General features: G+C 37.7%; 1 protein-coding gene across 2 annotated transcripts in view; it reads left to right on the top strand.

Moving 5' to 3' along the window:
• The window catches only part of GRB14 (growth factor receptor bound protein 14), a 127005-nt gene that overhangs the window by 94652 nt on the left and 9005 nt on the right, over window positions 1-23348 (top strand). For both annotated transcript variants that reach the window (XM_065880241.1, XM_065880243.1), the window contains 6 exons: window positions 4002-4123; window positions 5998-6072; window positions 10139-10276; window positions 15487-15597; window positions 15789-15884; window positions 22056-22136. In XM_065880241.1, the coding sequence (XP_065736313.1) occupies window positions 4002-4123; window positions 5998-6072; window positions 10139-10276; window positions 15487-15597; window positions 15789-15884; window positions 22056-22136 (623 nt within the window). The remainder of the gene's footprint in view (window positions 1-4001; window positions 4124-5997; window positions 6073-10138; window positions 10277-15486; window positions 15598-15788; window positions 15885-22055; window positions 22137-23348) is intronic.

The following is a 23348-nucleotide window of genomic DNA, read 5'->3' as shown; positions in this document are numbered from 1 at the left end:
TGCAGGGCTTCTACTTGAGGGTAGAAGCCTCCTAAGGCTACTCTTTGGTTTGAACCACACACCACCATTAAACTTACCTGGGATTTTATTAGCATCATCTGCTCATCCTGAAAGGGTCCTAGTTCCAGAAGGGGCAGGATGTAGGGTCACTGTGACCTAAACCATCCAGTTACTATCTAGCCTCCTCTCAGGCTCCACTCCACCCTTTCCTCCACTAACCCCCTAATTCCAGATCCTTTCCCAGAGGACAGAGGGTGCATCCCTGTATGAGTCAGTGGAGGATTGGCTGGCCATTATTCTCCCCAAGTGATCATATTTGTCAAAGATTGATAAAGTCTAATTTGAAGCTCAAAAGTAAAGAAAGTGCATCTCTGTCATTTTTTCCTCTCTGTATAGTTTATCTTCAGGGCAGAACATGTGCTGTTTCCTTAGTGGTAGAGATAGGTGATGGGTACAGTGAAACACAGGTTGGTAAAACAAATAAGCAGACATATTGCTTAATACCTTGCAATTTTCTCCCACTGTGGTTGCAATAAATACAGATACAGTGTGTAGCACATAGTATATTTAATAATGTGAACCTATGCTTCATAAGGTTGAAAATATCAGTTGGAGTTGTGTGAGAAGTAAACAAAAGTAAGGATAATAAAGATTGTTAGGGATGCAACTTCCCACTCGATATCTCGGTGACTGCTGGATCTCCCTGCAAACTGCTTCTCTTACAGTCTTCTTAGCTCATTAATGGCGGTAGTCCTTCCAAATGCTTAAGCCAAGAATCTTGGTGTCTTCCTTCACTGCCCCCTCTCTTTCACTCCACATCCAATTTGTCAACAAATCCTGTTGGCTCTACCTTCAGAATACATACACACAGATTCCGTCTACTTCTTACATGCTGCCACTCTCATCCAGGCCACATCATCTCCCCTTGTTAATTGCAATATTCTGCTAGATGGTCTTCCTGTTTCTACCCTTAAGCCTTTTGAAATCAGTTATCCACTCAGCATCCAGTGTGATCCAATGAAAACGTAAGTCAGCTCATAGTAGTCTTATGTTCAAAATGGATTCCTTTCCCTTATGCCCTCCTTTTTCCCTCCTCCCTGATCCATTTTTCTCTGTAGTGTTTATTGCCACCTTTTAAGATTTACATGATTTGTTGTCCCTGTCTTCCCATTAGAATTGAAGCTCCATGAGGCAATGACTTCTGTCTTGTTCACTACAAAATTCCAAGCCCCACAATGACTGTCTGACACATGGTAGGCCTTCAATAAATATTTGTCGAATGGACAGATGAATGAATAAGTTAAGACTGCCAGACTATATGGATTTATCTCATAACAAGTAAGAAGTGGACAAGTTTTTGAGTGGGGGTCACATTGATACAAATGTTTTATGAGGTTTCCTGTGATATCAGGATCCAGGTTGGATTGGAAGAATGAGAAAAACAGAGGTTTGGAGATTAGTTAGGAAAGAGTGAAGGTCTAAATGGGAATGGTGATAGTGGGAATGGGTTGGGGGTTGTTGGGTGTGTGAGAGACACTCGGACAAAGAGTCTGATATCTGGGGTAACAACTGGAGGATATTGGAGTTGACATAGAGAAAGTTGTAATGGACATTGGAAAATTTAGGAAAAAGCAGTTTGAGAGAGAAAAAGGAAGATACTTTGTTTCATTTTTTAACATTTTTTACAAATTTTGGTAGAATGCATGTAACATAAAATTTACCATTTCATTCATTTTAAGGGTAAAGCTCACTGGTATTATGTACGTTTATTTATATTTATATTGTTGTACAACCATCACCCCCATCCACCTCTAGAACATTTTTATCTTCTCATACTGAAACCCTGAACCCATTAAACAATAACTCCTCATTCTTCCCACACCCCGGGCCTTGACAACCACCATTCTACTTTGTGTCTCTATGAATTTGTCTGCTCTAGGTACCTCATGTAAATGGAATCATATAATGTTTTTTCTTTTGTGTCTGTCTTATTTTTATAATATCTTTAAGGTTCATCCATGTTGTAACATGTGTCAGAATTTCATTCCTTTTTAAGGCTAAATATTCCACGGAATGTCTTTACTACATTTTGTTTATCCATTCATTTGTTGATGGACATTAGGATGTTTTTACTTTCTGGCTATTGTGAATGATGCTACAATGGACATGGATGTACAAGTATCTGTTCCAGTCCCTGCTTTAACTTCTTTTGGTTATGAACTCAGAAGCGGAATTGCTGGAATTGTTTAATATTTGGAGGGACCACCATACTGAACTTTGGTTTTAGACAGATTATGTTTGAAGTGGTGGAAAGTCTAGCAGTTAGGATTGGAGTGCTAAGTGAAAGCGACTGTAGCTGGAGATTTCACTTCAGGGAACTTGACAGACATAATGGCTGAAGAGGGGAGAGTTAATTAGTTGAGAGAAGAGAAAAAAAAAAGAGTCCAGCCAAGGACTGCATCTTAGGTGGGAGAAGGAGCTACCAGAGCTAGTCAATGAGACCGAAAAAGAGCAATCTGAATTAGGAACAGAACCCGGGAGTGCTGATACACACTTAGCTCCGACTCATTCTTACCCATGTATTCATTCAGCACTCTTAGAACTCCCTTTCAGATGAATAAGCTTCTATTTAAGTGTGACATTACTTTCAAGGGCTTGGGTGCTGCAGGTCACAGATTACTCCTGAGTGTTGAATTTCTGAGACATAGGTACTTTTCAAAAAGGTCCTAGAAGCACCTAAAAAAGCAGGGGGTTTCTATATTTCTTGTTTGGCTGTCCTCCATTTCTTATTTTGCATTAATAATTTCACAGTCACTTTTCTTTAACCTTTTATTGAAGTATGACGTACCTTAACATAAGTGAACAAAGGTGGACAACTTGGTGAATTCTCAGATATTGTTTCTACCTGAGTATCCAACACCCAGATTAAAAAACAGACTATTTCTCACCCCCGGTGGTTCCCTCATGCCCCTGCTCACTCACCCACTATCCCTATTATCTTGATTTATAACACCATAGATTTATTGTATCTGTGTTGAACTTATATAAGTGGAATCATGTAGTATGTACTCTTTGTGTCTGACTTCTTTCATTTAGTATTATGTTTGTGGAATTCATCCATGAAGTTGTGTTTTATTGTAGTATATATTCCATTGTGTCCTTTACACAGTTTATATATTCATTCTCACGTTGATAGGCATTTGGGTAGTTTCCAGTTTGGGGCTATTATGAATAGTACCGCTATGAACATCACAGTTTCTTATTAAAATAGGAAATCTGCATGGTATGTTCACCTCTTTAAAGTTGCCATTGCTTTTTTCATTTAAGTGCCTTTCCTCCTAAGTGCCTTCCCACCCTGCCTAATTATCTTCATTGGTAATACAAACTACATTTGCCTGAACACTAGTTTTGAAAGTAAAAAGTGCCACAAGAAATCAGGTTTCTTAAAAAATTGTATGTCCTTGCATTAAAATTTTCTTTTTAAAGCGTTTATTTTAGTTTTTCTCAACTATCCAGGTTATGTGTCTTAAACGCATAGTGAACCTGTCAAATTTTTTCAGCTCTTAATGGGATGAATTGTTCAACCTTGAGGCAAATATTTTAATTTTGGCACCATGATGAGTCGGAGAAAAAGAATCGTTCCCATATTCTTAATGCAGTTTTGTTATCAAACTTATAATTTACATAGCAATAAAAGGAGATTGAGAATTAGTAAAAAGTGCATTGTGATATTTTATGTCATTTTTCTCTTCGGGTTACAGTCTGCTTTGGTATAAAAATCAACATTACTAATTCAAAATTAATGAAAATTTTATCAATCTGATTATTCCAGAATTGAGTTGAAATTTTCTATGTTTAATAAAGATACGTACATAATATATTTTATATATTTGTATGGATATATACGTCCCTATGTTTATTTGTCTACCTACCTGTCTATCTTTCTATCCATCCATCCATCCATCTATCTGTTGACATGCTCACTGGAACATTCTTTACAGAAAGAACAATAGAAGACCACGAGCTGGTGATTGAAGTGCTATCTAACTGGGGAATGGAAGAAGAAAATAAGCTATACTTTAGAAAAAATTATGCCAAATATGAATTCTTTAAAAACCCAATGGTAAGTGAAATCCCTATTAATAGTTATAGAAAATGAATGAGTTTAGTTAAATTTTATCTTATTTTATGTGAAGAAAAATATCACTATGGATAAAATACAAGTCCCTATTTGGTAAACTGTAGGTAAGAATTCTGGCCCTTTAAAATTATAGTCGCACTTCTTCTTACTCTTAACAATGATTAGCCAACATCATCACAGAAGTTCATATACATGGTTTTGGGGAACTACTGCTTCTTTTCTTGCTTTTTAAGAAAAAAAAACTACATTTGATTTGGGGAATTATTAGATATCTCCAAGCAGGTTCCAAAATATTATGGTTTAACTCTTTTCACAGAATTTAGGAAATTAAATAAGAAAAATTCTAAAGGAAAAACAGATTGATGTTTGTTGGGAGTGTTGAAACTTAGCCAGAAGTTTAGATTGACATGCATCTTGCTGTTCCAAACTATTTTGTTTTCAGTGCAATAATTGAGCTAAGTAGAAATGAGATAAAGACCAGTGCATTATCTAGTAACTAGTAAATACTACTTTCATTATAGTTCTTTTTAAAAGAAAGTAAATGTATGTCACATTCTAATGAAGACTAGTGATCTAGAGAAGTCAGAATAGCCTCTGGGCTCATTATTTTAAATTGTTTTTGACTCTGCAGCTGTAGCATATTTTTACACTAAGCTTTGGATAATTGGATTGAAATGATACTTTATGAAAAATATATGATACACACCATAATAGAATATTTTCAAACTCTGAAAGACCTCTTACGCTCTCTTTTATTTGAACTTATTAATAGAAACATAGTGGGATGATCTTTGACAAAGAAAATACGAGTCCTAATAAAAATTAAATAGAATTAGAATTAGAAAGGAAACTGTTTTCTTATTATGAATCTTTATTAAAAGCAAGAATTTAAAAGTCATAGTTAAAGACATAGGGTTTAGTGCTCAGTTTTAGTTGTTTTTTTTTTTAAATTTAAACAAGGCTGTAGATTCATTTTGTAGACTTAGAGTAGTGGTTCTCAACTGGGGGGTGATGTGGTAATGTCTGGAGACATTTTTGGTTGTCATACTGGGGGGATGGGGGTGCTGCTAGTGGGTGGAGGCCAGGAATGCTCTAAACGTCCTGCAATGCACAGGACAGTCCCCCCAACACAGCGTTATTAGACCAACGTTAATAGAACTACGCTTCAAAAACCCTGTCCTAAAGGAAGTATAGTGGCATATATTTTCCTAAACTTGCCTGATCATAAAAACTCCCTGCGGAAGGGGATAGTGGTTGTTAAAAATACAGGATCCAGGTCCTACCCTGACCTACTGAATCAGACACTCCAGGAAAGAGGCCTGGGAATTCCTATTTTTAAACAGCTTTCCTGGGTGAATTTTATGATTAAACAGGTTTGGAAAGATAGTGGGTGGAAAAGACTGTCATTTTAGCTCCCTGGCCCTCTAGTTTAACTCCTTGTTCCTCTACTCTATGGGCTGTGACCTTGGGTATATATATCCTTTACTTCTATGAGCCTTGACTTTATAAAATGGAGCTGATAGTCCTTCAGTACCTGCTAGAGTGGTTGCAGGACTCAGGGAAGACGTATGGGAGCTAGCACACTGTCAGCCTGAGGGCAGTGTTTGTAACTGGAGGTACATGGATCTCTGTGTATCAGCACCATCTGAAGGTGTTTGGCTAGTCTTTGGGCCCTGCTTCTACCTTCTCATTAAGATACCTGCGGGTAGAGTCAGGGACTGGCATGTTTAAAAGTGCTTTGGGTGAATTTTCAACACACTGATTTAAAGAGCTTTTGCTTTAGATGACTGTGTTGGTCATAGTTCAATCTTTCCTGGCATGGCTTTGGGATAATATAACATGTATCTTTTCGTCAGTATTTTTTTCCAGAGCATATGGTGTCTTTTGCAACTGAAACCAATGGTGAAATATCCCCCACACAGATTTTGCAGGTAAAATATATATTTTCATTAAAATATGTAAGTACTAAATAATGAAGGGAAACTGTAAGGTCCTTATTTATTTATTTATTTTTCTAATTTTATAAGTAGATATACTCATTTTTCTTGCATTTCCATGCTTTTTTTTTTTTTACTTCATGAGAGTTGATAATATTCTTTTTTTTAATTGAAGTATCGTTGATTTACAATGTTGTGTTAGTTTCAGGTGTACTGCAAAGTGATAAAGTTATACACACATATAGAGTTATTTTTTTTCAGATTCTTTTCCCTTATAGGTTATTACAAAATATTGAGTATAGTTCTTTTAGCTATACAGTAGGTCCTTGTTGGTTATCTATTTTATATATAGTAGTATGTATATATTTATCCCAGACTCTTAATTTATCCTCCCCCTTCCCCTTTGGTAACCATAAGTTTGTTTTCTATGTCTGTGGGTCTATTTCTGTTTTGTATATAAGTTCATTTGTATTTTTTTTTCCTTAGATTCGAATATAAGTGATATCATATGATATTTGTCTTTCTCTGTCTGACTTACTTCGCTTAGTAGGATAATCTCTAGGTCCAGCCATGTTGCTGAAAATGGCATTATTTCATTCATTTTTTATGGCTAAATAATATTCCATTGTATAAATATACTACATCTTCTTTATCCATTCATGTGTCAATGGACATTTAGGTTGCTTCCATGTCTTGGCTATTGTAAATAGTGCTGAAGTGAACACTGGGGTGCATGTGTCTTTTCCAGTTATGGTTTTCTCTGGATATATGCCCAGGAATGGGATTGCAGGATAATATGGTAGCTCTATTTTTAGTTTTCTGAGGAACCTCCATACTGTTCTCTATAGTGGCTGCACCATTTTACATTCCCATCAACAGTGTAGGAGGGTTCCTTTTTCTCCACACCCTCTCCAGCATTTATTATTTGTAGACTTTTTGATGATGGCCATTCTAACCAGTGTGAGGTGATACCTCATTGTAGCTTTGATTTTCATTTCTCTAATAATTAGTGATGTTGATTGAGCATCTTTTCATGTGCCATCTGTATGTCTTCTTTGGAGAAATGTCTATTTAGTGAGGTCCATATTTATACATGTCCAGATTTTGGATGGTATGCCTTGAGTGGTTAATTTTTGCTGGAGATAAAGTTGGAAAAGAGAAGAAGAGGAAAGAAAAGAAAAGAGTACAATCTAGATAAAGAATTCTGTAAATCAATAAAGACCCCTAACTATATTATTCTTCCCAGTTTTGAACAACTGTCAAAGGATTTTAAGCATTTAAAAAATGTGTATCATGAAAGGAAACTGGCAGAATTTTGCTCTGTGATGTATTTAAAGATTGTTAGTCTTTGAAAAAATCAAAATTTCCAGTAAATTATAGACATTTTACCAACATATATTTAATGTTAACTTTTATAATAAATGCTCTCAATCCTATTTATGATAAAATATTTAGCAATTAAATGAAATATTATCTATGATGGAAACTCTTGATTGGAACATGAAATAGCTGAATTAAGAATACTAGTTATGGGCTTCCCTGGTAGTGCAGTGGTTGGGAGTCTGCCTACCGATGCAGGGGACACAGGTTCGTGCCCCGGTCCGGGAGGATCCCACATGCCACGGAGCGGCTGGGCGCGTGAGCCATGGCCGCTGAGCCTGCGTGTCCAGAGCCTGTGCTCTGCAACGGGAGAGGCCACAACAGTGAGAGGCCCGTGTACCGCAAAAAAAACTAGTTATTTAATTTAAAACTTCCTTAGTTTTGCATCTATTGAGCTCATTTCTTACAAACTGGCAATGGCTGTAGGCTGTAATTTTCTTAAGACACGGGGTGGGGGCATAGCAGCGAGAGGCCCACGTACCGCAGAAAAAACTAGTTATTTAATTTAAAACTTCCTTAGTTTTGCATCTGTTGAGCTCATTTCTTACAAACTGGCAATGGCTGTAGGCTGTAATTTTCTTAAGACATTTTCATTACAATAAAAATTTTCAGTTATTTTCTATTTGATACTATACTTGTTAACAGGTTAATGGTGAGCAATGTCTTTATAATGGTTGCTGTTTGATCTAAACCCAAGGCATCCCCGAACCCACTCAATAGTCTCTGATCTTTAATGAAGAAAACTTTTAATAGTTCCAGTATAGATATTACTTTAAATATGTTGGTATTTGAATATACTGGTAAATATATTGGGTATCACAAATTTGTTTTCTATGGGCTTTTTATTTGTAATAGGTTATATTTCATTTTTTGCTTCAAAATATCTTAGAACTATGATTAGCCTCAGGATTTCTCTAAAAGCTACTTATATGCTACTAGGCTGTCACAGACACCCTGTAGAATGTTAGGGTGAATGGCAGCAGCGGCAGTGCCCCAGCACCCCTCGCTCTCACGCCTCTTTATACTTTGCCTTTGGATTATGACAGGGCAGTGGATTGGAGTTTTTCTTCTGCCTCCTTTCCCAAATTCTCATATAATTTAGTTATATTACTTTAATGTTAAATTATAAAAACAAGAAAAGTCATAGCTTTGGAATCAGATAGTCCTGCACGTGCCCCTGACCTCTTCTCTCCACTGAGGCAATGTTTCCACTTTTTAAAACGTTCCTTCTTTTTCTAGTGTGACCTCTATGACTCCCTTTTTAAAATTTAATTGGTTTGGTTTAATAACTTGGAAAGCACTCAAACTAAAAAACCTACTTGCCTGCTTTGCATGTCAATTAATTAATATCTGTGGCTCATTAAATTAAAAGTTTTTTTATTAATTTACTTAAAAAACATTATCTACTCTCAGCATTTCCCCGAATAGCCTTTTAAAACTATGTTACGTTGGTTTAGCTAATATTTTCTCTTAGTTTCAGTTTTAACATTTTGCATTCGTTTATTCATAGGGATTTCCATTTCCTTCTTTTAGTGAGACACTAATGCGTTTCCACTGTCTTATTAAGGATGCTGAGCACAGCCACTCAGAGCTATTCCTTTTCATTCTCAATTTCCTGACCAACACATGCCTGCTGTCTCAGTTAATTATCACTGGGTAACAAACTATTCGAAATCTTAATGGCTTAAGTACCCACTCATATTTTGTCAACAGTTTTGTAGGTTGGTATTTGGGAAGGCTTTAGCTGGATGGGTCTCTGAGGCAGATTGACTCCCAAAGGGATTGTGGATCTGCTTCTTCTGAGATAGCTTTTCACTACATGTGTCTGGTACTCCTTGGCCTCTCTCTCTCTCTCCACATGGTGTGTCATTTTCCAAGGCTTTTCCAGTTGCGTTGTGCTTCTCACCACATAGCCATCTTAGGGTAGTCCCGTTTCTTGTATGAAAGTTAGCTTCCAAGAGTTAAGGAGTGGAAGCCATCAGGCTAGTTAAGGGACTACAGTTAGAACGGCAGCCTGTCCCTCCTGCCATATGCTATTGGTCAGAGCAGTCACAAGCCTTGCCCAGATTCAAGGGGGTGGAGAAACTTCACCTCTTTGTTCAGTGGCAGGATCACATTTGCAGAAGAGCACGTGGAATGAAAGATATTGTTGCAGTTCTCTTTGGAAAACACAATCTGCCCATACCCACCCACAACTGAGAACCATAGAGGACAAAGACATTGTTTACTTTACCTTCATCGAGGAGGTGAACTTGGCTCAATTTCTTTGATAATTGAATAATGGAAGTCCGGATCATGGTCTTACATATACCATAATGAAGTTGAAGTTGATAGGTCAGTCTATAATCTCAAGGAAAATCATAGACAGGGATGAAAAGTATCAGGACTTAACTCTGTAGACAAAGTTCAGCTTTTCAAATGGACATTCAAATAGCTTGTAATTTTGGTGTTTGACTAAGTATTGATAACTTAGAATATATATTTCATGAGCATATTTTCATTTGGAACTTGCCTCAGGTTTTCACAAGACTGATTTATTTTCTGTTATATATATCGCTATTTCTGTAATGGTGTATAAGTGGTATCAATGCTGTTTGATTTTGCACATTTCTATTTGAAATATAAAACTACAATATCATTGATTCAGAAACTGTATGAGAGTGTCTGATTTTTCTTCCAGATGTTTCTGAGTTCAAGCACGTATCCTGAAATCCATGGCTTCTTACATGCAAAAGAACAGGGAAAGAAGTCCTGGAAAAAGATTTACTTCCTTTTAAGAAGATCCGGTTTATATTTTTCTACTAAAGGGACATCCAAGGTAAATTGGAATATCAGTGATGTGCTATGAATTATATGGAAGTTGTCAGTTAAAATGGGTTTTACTTTGTTTTATTCATTATCTTATTGCATGATGTCAATAGTTGGTAATTTTTTTTAGATTCCAAACATTTGCCATAATCCATTTAAAAACTAATTATTCAGCTTTATTTCCCACTAGTTTCAATATACATCCTTTGATACCATCTGGATGCTCTTGTTTCAGTACCACATTCCTTGCCCATTTCTCCCCCACTCTGAATCTACCCCCATTCTCCTTATCAAGGCTGGGATTTTGAAGCCCAACAGAGTTCACCTCTTTACTTTTTACCCAGGTCATACTACTGACCTTGCCCACCTCTGAACTTCTGTTGATGCAGTTAGTACCACACAGCTGAGTCTGTAACTGCTTATTAATTCCTTTGTGTGTGTTAGTTTTGTCTCCTCATCTAGATTATGAATTCCTAGAGGAGGTTATCATGTTATGATCAGCGGTGGATGTATGTGTGTGCTTGCTTATGTATACCTATGTATACAGTTACATAGACATTCCTGTGCAGATGTTCATACACACATACATAATCACTTATGAATGCAATTCCCTTAGCACTAGCACTATGTAATCTGTTTCTATGTAGTCTAGTTGTTGCCTACTATGCCATATGCCTGTGTTTTATGTCTTGACATTTTATGCAATGCATTGATTTCCTTCAAGTAAAACTACTTTTGAGAGTTTTCATGAGAGTTTAATTCTATGTTCATGCATCTGTTCTGTCAGTGACAACACTGTTGCTTCTTTACGGGTAATCTGTCATTTTTCTTTGGCTCTTTTTCAAATTTTATTATCATCATTGGTATTTAGTCATTTTCCTGCCGTATTTCTAGGTATGTTCAAATATATTCTGCTATACATACCTTGCTTGATTCTTAACATACACATTCAATCTTCAAATTCATATTTTTCTTTTATGCTGAAAATGTTCATTATTTATTTCTCATTCTCAATATTTGGTCCTTTAAATTTTTAGTAGGATTTTCTGTCTTGGCTAGTCATGGCCCTAGGTGTCCCTTTGCTTGTGGCTGCCTAACTCCAGTCTCTGCCTCTGTCTTCACACAGCCTTCTCCTTTCTCTGTGTGTCTCTGATAAGGACACTTGTCATGGATTTAGAGCCCACCCAGATAATCTAGGAAGATGTCATCTCTAGATCCTTAGCTCAATTACATCTGCAAAGGCCCCTTTGCAAAACAGGTCACATTCACAGTTTCTTCAGGTTAGGACATGGACAGGTCTTTTAATTTTGAGTGAGAAAGTGAAATGATCATGTTGTAAGAAGATGAATATGGCCACAGGGAGCTTAAAAAATCAACTAGAGAGACAGAGAATCAGAGAGGGGAAGGGAGCAGGGGAGGCAGGGGGGAAGGGATAAGTGGGCAGGAAGGGAGAGAGATTGATTGATTGAGTTGAGGCACAGATGCTAATTAGTGCTAACTAGATGATCATTTCAGTAAGCAAGGGTGGAGGCAATGGGATCTAACCTAGGATGAGCAGTGGAGAGAGAAGGGGATGGATGTAAGATTAAATGACAAATGGTCAGATTTTGTTGACTGGTTGATATGAAAGAAGAGGAAACACTTAATGTTCTTAGAGAAAGACATAAGGAAAATAAAGAAATAGAAAATGATAGAATAGGGCTTCCCTGGTGGCACAGTGGTTGAGAGTCCACCTGTCGATGCAGGGGACATGGGTTCGTGCCCCGGTCTGGGAAGATCCCACATGCTGCGGAGCGGCTGGGCCCCATGAGCCATGGCCGCTGAGCCTGCGCGTCTGTGCTCCGCAACGGGAGAGGCCACAACAGTGAGAGGCCCGCGTACCGCAAAACAAACAAACAAACAAACAAAAAAATGATAGAATAAACAGGAATAGGAGATTTGAAGAAATCAAATCTTAGAAGAAAGATACTGATCTTAGTTCTAGATATAGTGTGTTGATGGTGAAGTATCCAAATGGAAATGCCCAGAACACAGCTAATGATAGAGACTATAGATATTTGGGCAGTGGTATGGAGATATGGAGTTGCAAAGGAGTGATACTTCCCATATTTTCCCCAACTGTTCTTACATAGTTTCCTCCCTTCCCTGATATACAGTTTTCCTTTGCTGCTATTCACACGTGTGTGCACACACATGTGCAAGTGTGCGTGTGTGTGTATGTGTGTTTTAGGTTTAAGTGGTGGAATACTTCATGGAAAAGGCCTCTACTTATTTAGTAATCCATTCCTTTACAGAAATCTTTTATTTTTAAGTATATATAGTTTGACTACTAGTGTTCTATCATATAGATGCATTTAATTTTTCTTGAGGATTTAAACCTAGTTTTCAAATTTTTATATTATAGATAATGTTAGGATGAATAATTACCCATTTTTGTAATTAAGGTTTTAGACTTTTTCTTAACCTTTGTAATGAAGTTTCTCTTTTCCCAGTTTTCCTCATGTATGAAGTAATATACGAAGGTGGTTTTTTTTTTTTTTTTGCGGTACGCGGGCCTCTCACTGTTGTGGCCTCTCCCATTGCGGAGCACAGGCTCCGGACGCGCAGGCCCAGCGGCCATGGTTCATGGGCCCAGCCGCTCCGTGGCATGCGGGATCCTCCCGGACCGGGGCACGAACCGGTATCCCCTGCATCGGCAGGCGGACTCTCAACCACTGCGCCACCAGGGAAGCCCACGAAGGTGGTTTTAAACAAATGTGTGCTGGATCATCTTTTTACTTTTAGCATCAGAGAAAAGTGGCTTCTAAATCCAGTAATCACATTTCTTTGACTGTCTTCCCAGTGATTCTTCACTGGAAGATATGACAATATCTCCTTAATTCCTGAATTCCTAATTCTTTAACAGGTTTCGCATGAAAATCCACAGCCCATTGTCTTTTTACTTCACCCTCCACCTCCTTTCCTTTCCCACCTATTACATAACAAGACAGCTCCTATTCCATCTACTGAAGTGATACTCTTATCCTTGCAGTGGTCCCCCCTTGGCTGGGCAACATTATAGGCATCAAAGCTCTGTTCTCAGGTCATACCTCAGCTCTCCTCAACATGGTGTCTAACTTTGCTGTGCATCGTACATAATAGTGTTCTCTCTAGCCTGTGCTGAATGAGCATGTGTTCCATAGTCTATATATATGAAAATGATTTTACGTTCCCCCTTAAAAACGAAATTCAAGATATTAGATAAACTCAAGGATTATGACCTCTAAAAATCATGTAGGTTATCTAATGTCTAATATGACATTTCTACCTGGCAAAGTGACCATTTCCTGCCCTTTTTCTATCAGAAGGGTCTTGATTTATTTTACTTTCTAAAGATGTAGGCTGCATGGGAGTTAGATAAACACTTACTCAAGCCTTGGAGGTGTGGCTATGCCTTACAGAGAAACATCTAAGTACCCTGCTCTCCAACTTCCCCCTTATATACACGTTTGCATGCTTACCTTTCGCTAACCATGCCAGCTCAGCCTTAGTCTTGTACTGTCATAAGCTTTGATGTGTCTGCAGTAATGGAACAAAAATCAGTCAAGAGAAGAAACTCATCATGTCTCTTATGTCCTTCCAGTATTTCTTAAGCTGCCTTTTTCTCACGTCCAAATGACTCAGCTACATTGACTTCTACAGTATCAGTGGGCAGGGATGGTTTTATTCCATCTTCATAGAAATCAGACATTTTTACTAGCAAATCAGTTTCTATCAAGGAATAAAGTTTTAAAGGCCTTGCCAACAAGAGTACTTTTCTCCCTTCTCCTCCCTTGTTCCAAGGGCCCTAGGCTGGGTCTCTTTTTTTTTTTTTGCCGTACACGGGCCTCTCTCTGTTGCGGCCGAATCCGGATGCGCAGGCCCAGTGGCCATGGCTCACAGGCCCAGCCGCTCCGCGGCACGTGGGATCCTTCCGGACTGGGGCACGAACCCGTGTCACCTGCATCGGCAGGCGGACTCTCAACCACTGCGCCACCAGGGAAGCCCTGGGTCTCTTTTAACAATTTTCTTTTCTGCCTCATTCTCCCATGGAGTTGGGAACTTTAGTCATCCATTAGATCAAAATGCCTCAAGAACAGTGACACACAGAGAAACAGTTGCATACACAGAAGCTCTTGCTCTACTAATCATCACTGATGGAATAGCCAGCCTACTGGCCAATGACTGAAATTTGTTTGGATTTGGATTTGAATGGGTTGCTCAAATTGCTGAATGCTCTGCTTTATCTTTTTGTTTTAAGAGCACTGCTTCTCAAATTTCAGCGTGTATGCATCACCTGGGTTCTTGTTAAAATGCAGATTTTGATTTTGAATCAGCAGATCTGGGGTGGGCTATGAGATTTTGCATTTCTAATAAGCTCCCAGGTGATGCTGATACTGCTGGTGTGGGACCACACGACTAGTAGCAAGGTTTTAAAGAACCAACGCGTTGTGGTCAGTTTTGATTACACATTCAACCCCAGAATTAAGCATTTATCCAAGTTATTAACCTATCACAGAATAATATGACCCAGTGATTTCCCATGACCAGCTCTAAATCTTATGGATTTCCCAGAGAAGAAATAGCCCTTCATGATTCCACTTTGCCTTGAAAATCAGACACATTCCATTGCCAGGTAATTTCCCTGAATTTATCTGTACAGGCTTCCTTCCTTTTGTAAAGGAAGGTGGTCATGCCGCCTGTTTCATTGCTTGCTGTGGTACGTGAGGCAGTACACAAACATGAGGGACGATCATTTCTTAATGAAGCAGGAATCATCATCTTTTTTTTTTTTTTTTCTTTAGCTGCTATAGAAGCTCAAACCAACCTTCTTCCCTTTGTGGAACTACCATTATTTAAAACCCAAATAAGAATACATTTTCAAAAGCCATGCTTTGCTCTCTTCTCTCCCTCAGATTCCTTGAAGTGGTGGTTAAAGCAAGTAATTTTAAATTAGGAAGATATATTTTTTTGTATATTGGAAGTTAAATTATAAACAAATCACTACTTCTCAAATTAAATAATCTCATATCCAGCTCCTGGTTATTTAAGGATATAGTGACTTAGTTTTCCTTTCCTTTTGTATCTGTGACATTATTTGGAATAATTTTCGCCAAGGTATAAGTTATGTAACATAATAAAAATACAAAAGGTAGTGTAAAAATATGTATCCATTTCAACATACATATATATTTTTTTAAGGAACCACGGCATTTGCAGTTTTTCAGCGAATTTGGCAATAGTGATATTTATGTGTCACTGGCAGGCAAAAAAAAACATGGAGCACCGACTAACTATGGATTCTGCTTTAAGGTACAGGCTTAATATTTTGCTAGATGAATAAAGCAAGCCTCAGCCTTTTAGGTAAGCTTGAGTTTCTTTTAATTTCTTTTAAAAAGAGACAGCTTTCTCTTATATATAGGAGAATTTTAGTGGCTTTTATTTCAACAGGTGTTACCTTCAAGATATGCATTAACGATAAACAATGTGCTGTGGCCTTCTAGCCTAACAAAGCAGGAGGGCCTCGAGACCTGAAAATGCTCTGTGCAGAAGAAGAGCAGAGTAGGACGTGCTGGGTGACCGCGATTAGATTGTTTAAGGTAATCTCACTGCAGGTGTGAATTTCTATTAAACATTGGGAGTACCATCAAAGTTTGAAAATACCTGTATTTCAAAATTCAGAAGACTTACTATGAATGCATGTGGGTATGTGAGGAAGAAGAAAAATAACCACCACCAAATGCGTGTATTTTATTTTTTATCTGAAAGATAAACATTTCCAGAGTAGAGTGCAATAACCTAATACATTTATCTTGTGTGTGTGGAGTATTCCATTTTAAAAAATGTTCTGCTCTTTATTTTTTTGTAAGAGTACTACATATATAGCAAGTATAACTGATTGAAATTTCTCCTGTCCATGACTTAGTCTGCATTTTAAAAACATTGCCATCAATCCGATGTGAAGTATATTTTAAAATGTGCCCACCTGGATATGTTTAGTGCAGTTGTTTTACGTTTTATTTAAGTGTTGTGTGAATTGCTTTCTAGTTTAATGCAAATTATTTTATAAATTTTACTATAGCTGTATTATTCAAACATTTACCTTTGTGCTAAGTAAAAATTACCGCTTCCATAAGCAAAATTTATTGGTAAGCCTATTGACAAGGAGTAAGAATGTTCTAAAAGTAGGTAGGGGGAGAGAGACACAGAACTGATTTCTTCCAGGATGTATAGAAAACACATTTATTTTTAAAACTTGTATGCTAGCAAATTTAGCACAACTTTAAATTTATAATTATAAAACTTATCGACCATTTCCTTTTAAGAAGGGCAGAATAATCAGAATCAGAATTACTCATTGTCATACCAGGTTTGCAAGAAAGTTTTTGAGGTGAAATTCACATAACATAAAATTAACCAAATTAGCTTTTTTTTTTTTTTTTTTGGTACGCGGGCCTCTCACTGTTGTGGCCTCTCCCATTGTGGAGCACAGGCTCCGGACGCGCAGGCTCAGCGGCCACGGCTCCAGGGCACGAACCCATGTCCCCTGCATCGGCAGGCGGACTCTCAACCACTGTGCCACCAGGGAAGCCCCAAATTAACTATTTTTAATGTGAACAATTCAGAGGCATTGAGTACATTCAAAAAGTTGTGCAACTGCCACCTCTGTCTAGTTCCAAAACATTTTTTTCACCTCAAAAGGAGACTCCATACCCATTAAGCAGTTACTCCCAGCCCCTGGCAACCACTAATCCATGTTCTGTCTCTATGGATTTACCAATTTGGATATTTCATAGAAATGGAATCATACAATATGTGACATTTTGGGTCTGGCTTCTTCACTTAGCATAATAATTTGTGGTTCATCCATGTTGTAGCAGCATGTATCAGTACTTCATTCCTTTTTATGGCTGAATAATATTCCATTGTATGTGTGTTATTTAACATATATATATGTTAAATAAACAATTTTGTTTATCCACTGATGGGTATTTGGATTGTTTCTACCTTTTTACTATTGTGAATAGTGCTGCTATGAATATGTCTATACATGTATTTGTCTGAGTAACAGCTTTCAGTTTTTTTGATATATACCTGAAAATGGAATTGCTGGTCATGTGGTAATTCTATGTTGAACTTTTTGATGAATTGCCAGAATGTTTTCCACAGAGGCTAAACCATTTTACATTCCCACCAGCAATGTATAAGAATTCCAGTTTCTCCATATCCTCACCAACACTTGTTATTTTCCACTTTTTAAAAAAATACTCATCCTAGTGCGTGTGAAGTGGTAGGAAGAAAGTTTTTTAAAGTAATTTAAAGGAAGCTTTTGGATTAACTGTGAAATTTTCTTCCTTTTGCTGTTATGGCAGAAAGTCACTATGGTTACCTTTTTATTAGAGATTTGTTTGTTTCTCAAATAGTCTACTGTCAAAATGGCTGTCATGATTTTGGTTTCAGCAAATCTTAGAAATCTTGATTCTTTGAAACCCTCATGTTAAGTAGTCACTTGTTTGCTCTCATTGTCGTAAAATGTAAAACAAACAAACAAAATGAAGAAGAGAAGAGTACTTTAGAGGGTCTTGGAAACCAACCAGTCAAAGCAGTAGTAACTACGTAACTAGGGATATGCACTGGAATCACCTGAGGTGCTTTCTGAAGCTCCATGTGCCCAGCCCCATCCTGGGGGATCCCGAGTTAGTGACTTGAGCTCCAGGTGTCGGCCTGATTAAGAAATGCTGAGTTCATCCAGTGCTGTCCTTTTATAGATAAAGAAGCTGGCACTCTTTGGTAGACTTTACTCCATCACAGTTATGGTAGAGAAAATATCTTGAGGTCTCAGGTTTTCTCTCCCCTTCCATCAGAACCCTGTAAGTCTAGCTATGCTGGTGGAAGAGATACTTTCCAACCTTGTTAGCCAAGTCTTTCTCCCTTCTAAGGGCCTCAAATTCAAACACTCAACACAGAAGCAGGTGGTAAACCCACTTCCTTTAATCAGTCTTTCAGTGACTCTGACATGCCATTGATTTTACTAGGATGCTCTATTACTTTTTGTGTAATTAGATGAGAATTATGCCAATAAAATTGTGATACGATGTTTCATATCACTTATAATTTTTATTTTCATTTGAATATTTAGGTTTATTTAGGCCTATAGTCCTGATTTTCATCATTTTTGTTGATGTTATCAATTTTGTGTATACACACAGATATATATGTATGTATGTGTATATACATACATATATATGAAATAAGTTAGTTGAGGTATTCTTAAAACTTCTTCATATTCTCAATCTGGCTTTTCTGAATCATTTTCATCTCAGAGTCATGGATACTCATATTTTCCACAGATTAACCAGCTCTGTGGTTCAAGAGCTTTGGGGAGGCATCATTTCTCAGATGAGTGCTCTGCCATGGTCCATGGGGTTGTCTTTCTAGCTACTGGCATTCCTTTTGCAAGGTTTTCATGCTAATGACTTCTTAATCCCATATCAGTTTCAGGCAATGGCAAGTCACTTCATCCACAGTGAATATGAGATGCCATAGATTATAATACAGATTGTTAGTTTGAAAACAAATGTGTGTCTAAGAAATGATGAAATGTACTAAAAGCTTTCTTTGTTCTTTCTATATCCAGAATACTCAGTTTCTGGAAGACTGTCTCCTTCTTACCTTTTTTTTCCTCTCGTTTGACTCTTCTCAAAGCCTCTTTCAAGTCACAGATGCCCAGTTTAAAGATGCTCTGTTGTATTAGTTTTCTATAGCCGCTGTAACACATTACCACCAACCTAGTGGCTTAAAACACAAATTTATTATCCTATACCTCTGTCATTCAGAAGTCTGAAATGGGTCTTATTGGCCTAAAAGCAAGGTGTCAACAGGGCTCCGTTCTCTTTTGCAGTCTCTAGGGGGAAATCCATTTTCTTGCCCTTTCCAGCCTTTAGAGGCTGCTCATGGCAACTTCCTCCACCCTTAAAGCCAGCAATATCCAGCTGAGTCCTTTCCATGCTGCCATTTTTCTGGTTCTCTCTTCTGGTTCTGGATAAGGACCCTTGTGATTACATTGGATCTACCAGGATAATCCAAGATAATCACGTCATTTCAGAGTCAGCTGATTAGGGACTTCCCTGGTGGTCCGGTGGTTAAGAATGCACTTCCACTGCAGGGGGCACAGGTTTGATCCGTGGTGGGGGAACTAAGATCCCTCATGCCACACGGTGCGGCCAGAAAATAAATAAATGAAAATAAATGTAAAAAAAAAAAAAGTCAGCTGATTAGCACCCTTAATTGTATCTGCAACCTTATTTCCCCTTTGCCAGGTAGCCTAATATATTCACAGATTCTAGGGATTAGGGTGTGGACATATATGGGGACCATTATTGTGCTACCACATCTGTGTTCCCTGTTTATTTCAGTTATGGCAAAGTGTTTCCAGATGAGGCTGGAAATAGAGGCCAGCATCAGTGAGGTCCTTTATCGCGGAGCCGAAGAAACCACCACGGTTTCAAATAGGAAAGTGATATGATCTGTTTTACACTTTAAAATAATCAGTTACAGGAACCCTGGCCTGCCAGCACAGACACATTTGAGGCTCTCTAATAGGGGACTGGCAGCTTGTCAGTGGGGCACTGGTTTGATCCCCCTGGCTGGTGCAGCTGGGCTCACCTGGTGTTAGAGGTAGCTTTTGCTCATCTCCTTTGGTTGTCTATCGTGTTATTTCCAGAGTTTATCATTGTACCTAGTATCGAGGAGCAGGGAAAGACTAGTCTATGTTATGTTAGCTGGACCAGAAGTGTCCTTCTTCTTTTTATTATGTGTTATTTATTGGATATAGCCTCCCGCAAGAATTTGGCCCCTTGTTTTATTTTCCTTTCTTTTTCATATACACATGTAAACTCTTCATGTAGCATCAGATATATTCCCATTCTCTTTGGAGAAATTCCAGTTACATATAGAATCAGAAAAATCAGAAGACTTAGAAAAGGGGAGATTTGCTCATGTACAGTGTCCTAGTTACATGTTGTCTTTTCCCCTTCCCTTCAGTTAGAACTCTGCTAGTTTCTCTCTAACACATTTTGGTCCCTTATCTGCCCCTCCATAGGACAGGGAAATGTTAAGGTGACCCATGCCCTACCCCTTAGCCAGAGTTAACTTTCAACAGCACAGAAGCAACTTCCTAACACCACAGGTACCAGGGACAATACATCTTTGAAGGAAACAGTCTTATTAGTAGGTAGCAGGCTTTTCACTGCAGGTAAATAAAAGGTGTCCAAGCAGCATGTCCTTGTGAAATTGTGGTTGCAGGCTATTGTATATTCTCCAAATGAACTTGACTAGGAATTAAGCTCCACTGTCTTCTTTTTAAAGTTACTGTAGGCTTAGAGTTGATTTAAAATAAATTTCATTAGGTCCTATTAATGTCAATCAAACCTTAAATTAAAAAATAATTTTTATAAGTTGGGAAATAATTGGATAAAGAAGTCAACACAGAGAATTTTAAATGACTGTATTCATGTTAAAAGCAAAATCTTGAAAACAGTGACTCCCCTCACCTCCCTCTGATTTTCTGCCTAATTACCAAATATATCCACTTTGCTGCAATTGCTTTTAAGAAAATAGTTTTTAGTAGAGAAACAGCTCTGTTAGAATGTTTAAATGGAATTCATCCTAAGGGTAAGATTGGTTTCCATGGTGTCTCTTCAGTCTCTTCTATATCAGACCTACTTTTAAGTTCATAATGGCTCCATGAAATGGAGGGAATTATAGAGGGCCATGGCAGTTGGCGTTCTTAATGTTTCTCAAACTAACAATCCAATTATACTCTAGACTCACTTTCCAATTGTAGCCTAGCAGTCCAGTTCTTATGATGCTACCTCTTGAAAGTAAAGCCTCTGTAGTTCTTATCTACTGCTCTTTACACTGTATGCCATGACTCTTTGTCTGAAATTAGCCTGATTCCCCACCATTTTTTTTTTTTTTTTTTTTTTTTTTTTTTTTTTTTTTTTGTGGTACGCGGGCCTCTCACTGTTGTGGCCTCTCCCGTTGTGGAGCACAGGCTCCGGATGCGCAGGCTCAGCGGCCATGGCTCACGGGCCCAGCCGCTCCGCGGCATGCGGGATCCTCCCGGACCGGGGCACGAACCCGTGTCCCCTGCATCGGCAGGCGGACTCCCAGCCACTGCACCACCAGGGAAGCCCCTCCCCACCATTTTGATTTCCCTGAATTTAAAGCCAAAAATTAAACAATGCCCTAAGAGTACTGTTACCAGAGGGTGATACAGTGCCAAGAATCTTCAAAATAGGATCAAGTTTATGGATTACAAAAGACAATGTAATTCATCAATCAGTCATTGAAGAATTATGGTAAATTTTACCCAGTTTTGCTTAGGATGTGTGTCAGATCCTCAGAGTCTTTGTACCATAAAGTCGGGCACCCTTCCCAAGTGAGCTTTCTTATTGCTAAGCTCCGAATGGTTTTGGTGCTATTGACACTAAGAATAATGAGTAGGAGTGTCAGTTCCAGATCTTTATATTGTGAGCTAGAACTTACGTGTGGGTCCAAATAAAAGACACTGTCTTTTAAACTGTACTATTTAGGACACTAAAAGTTTACCATTCAAAAGTATGGCTGCTTTACTTGTTTTAAGGAAAGCTTATAATTTTCAGTTTTTATATTGATGATGTATAATTAATGAAAGTGTTGATATTCAAAAGTTGTAGTAAAACTCTGTGTAGTAAAAGTGGCGGGAATGTGTTTTTATTATTCTGCAGTATGGCATGCAGCTGTACCAGAATTACATGCACCCATATCAAGGTAGAAGTGGCTGCAGTTCTCAGAGTATATCACCCATGGTAAGCACCAAGTTTTTGAACCTACATTTTATTTTATATTTACATTAATTTGCAATCACATTACATTATAAATGTACATTTCCATTCTTTGCTTTTGGTCAAGTAAAGTAACTTTTTGGCACCATCCTACTATCATGTTATATTGAACTATTTTTTTTTTTGGATTTTATATGATTGCAGCCTATGTGATAAAATCACAATAATTGAGCACACATGAAGTATTCAGTTACAATCATGTTTTACGTTAAAGAGAAACTTTAAATATTTGAAAGAATTATGCGAGTGATTCTTTGTCATTACAGTTGAGGATTAGATTTTAATAAGATAATTTATAGGACATTGTCCTTGAGATTGTAGATCTTTCTTAATTATTGATTTGATGGTGGGTTTATTTATTTATTTAAATATTCATTCTGGGATTATCATAGCCTGTGAGCTCTTTTGCAATCTGACTTTCTAACAATTAAACTTTTGAAGTTCCAGGTCCTTGAAAAGCGTACTGCTCTCCAGGAAACCCAAAAGATGCAAGCCAAAATACAGGTCGTGCATTGCGTTAAGACTAGCACCGCTTCGCAGATTTATACTAAATGCCACTTGGATATTTACAGGCAGATACATTTTTTCCCCTTTTTGGGACCTAATTTTAATTTCCTGTGCATTAACACAAGAAATTTATTTCTGAACTCCAAGTTTATGTTCTGCTATTTTTGCTTGTGCTCCTTAATATTGAGTGTATTAGGAATTCAGAAGTATGAGCCCATGTTACAGTCAGCTAACGTGCTACATTTCCACTTAGGTTAAAACATGCGTTTCATGGCTGTGACCAAAGAAGGTGCATTTCCCTACATGTAACGTAGCATATAAGTGCTCAGCTCTAGGAATGAAGCATGAAATAATGTTGATTATGAAGTCTGATAGACTAATATGGAAAAAGAACTCCAATGCTGTAGTTACGTTGCTTTACGTTATGGAAGAGTAACTTTTCATCTTTGTATCATATTACATTTTAGCCCTAAAATAAGAAACTAAGGAATGTAATGAATTTTTATAAAAGCAATAGCTTTAAGGTGAGAATTTTTACCATTTGTCAGCATACTGTAATCTTTTAATTCATATATATATATATGAATAATGAATTTTATTATCTTAATCCTTTCCTAAATCCTTCTAAATTTCTTTTAAAGTCATTGGGATGAGCATGTTAATAGCAGC

This window comes from Phocoena phocoena, chromosome 7, assembly GCF_963924675.1.
Source record: "Phocoena phocoena chromosome 7, mPhoPho1.1, whole genome shotgun sequence".
NCBI classification, from domain to species: Eukaryota; Metazoa; Chordata; class Mammalia; order Artiodactyla; family Phocoenidae; genus Phocoena; species Phocoena phocoena.
Note: the sequence above shows the minus strand (reverse complement) of the source record. Positions and strands in the feature narration are given on the sequence as shown.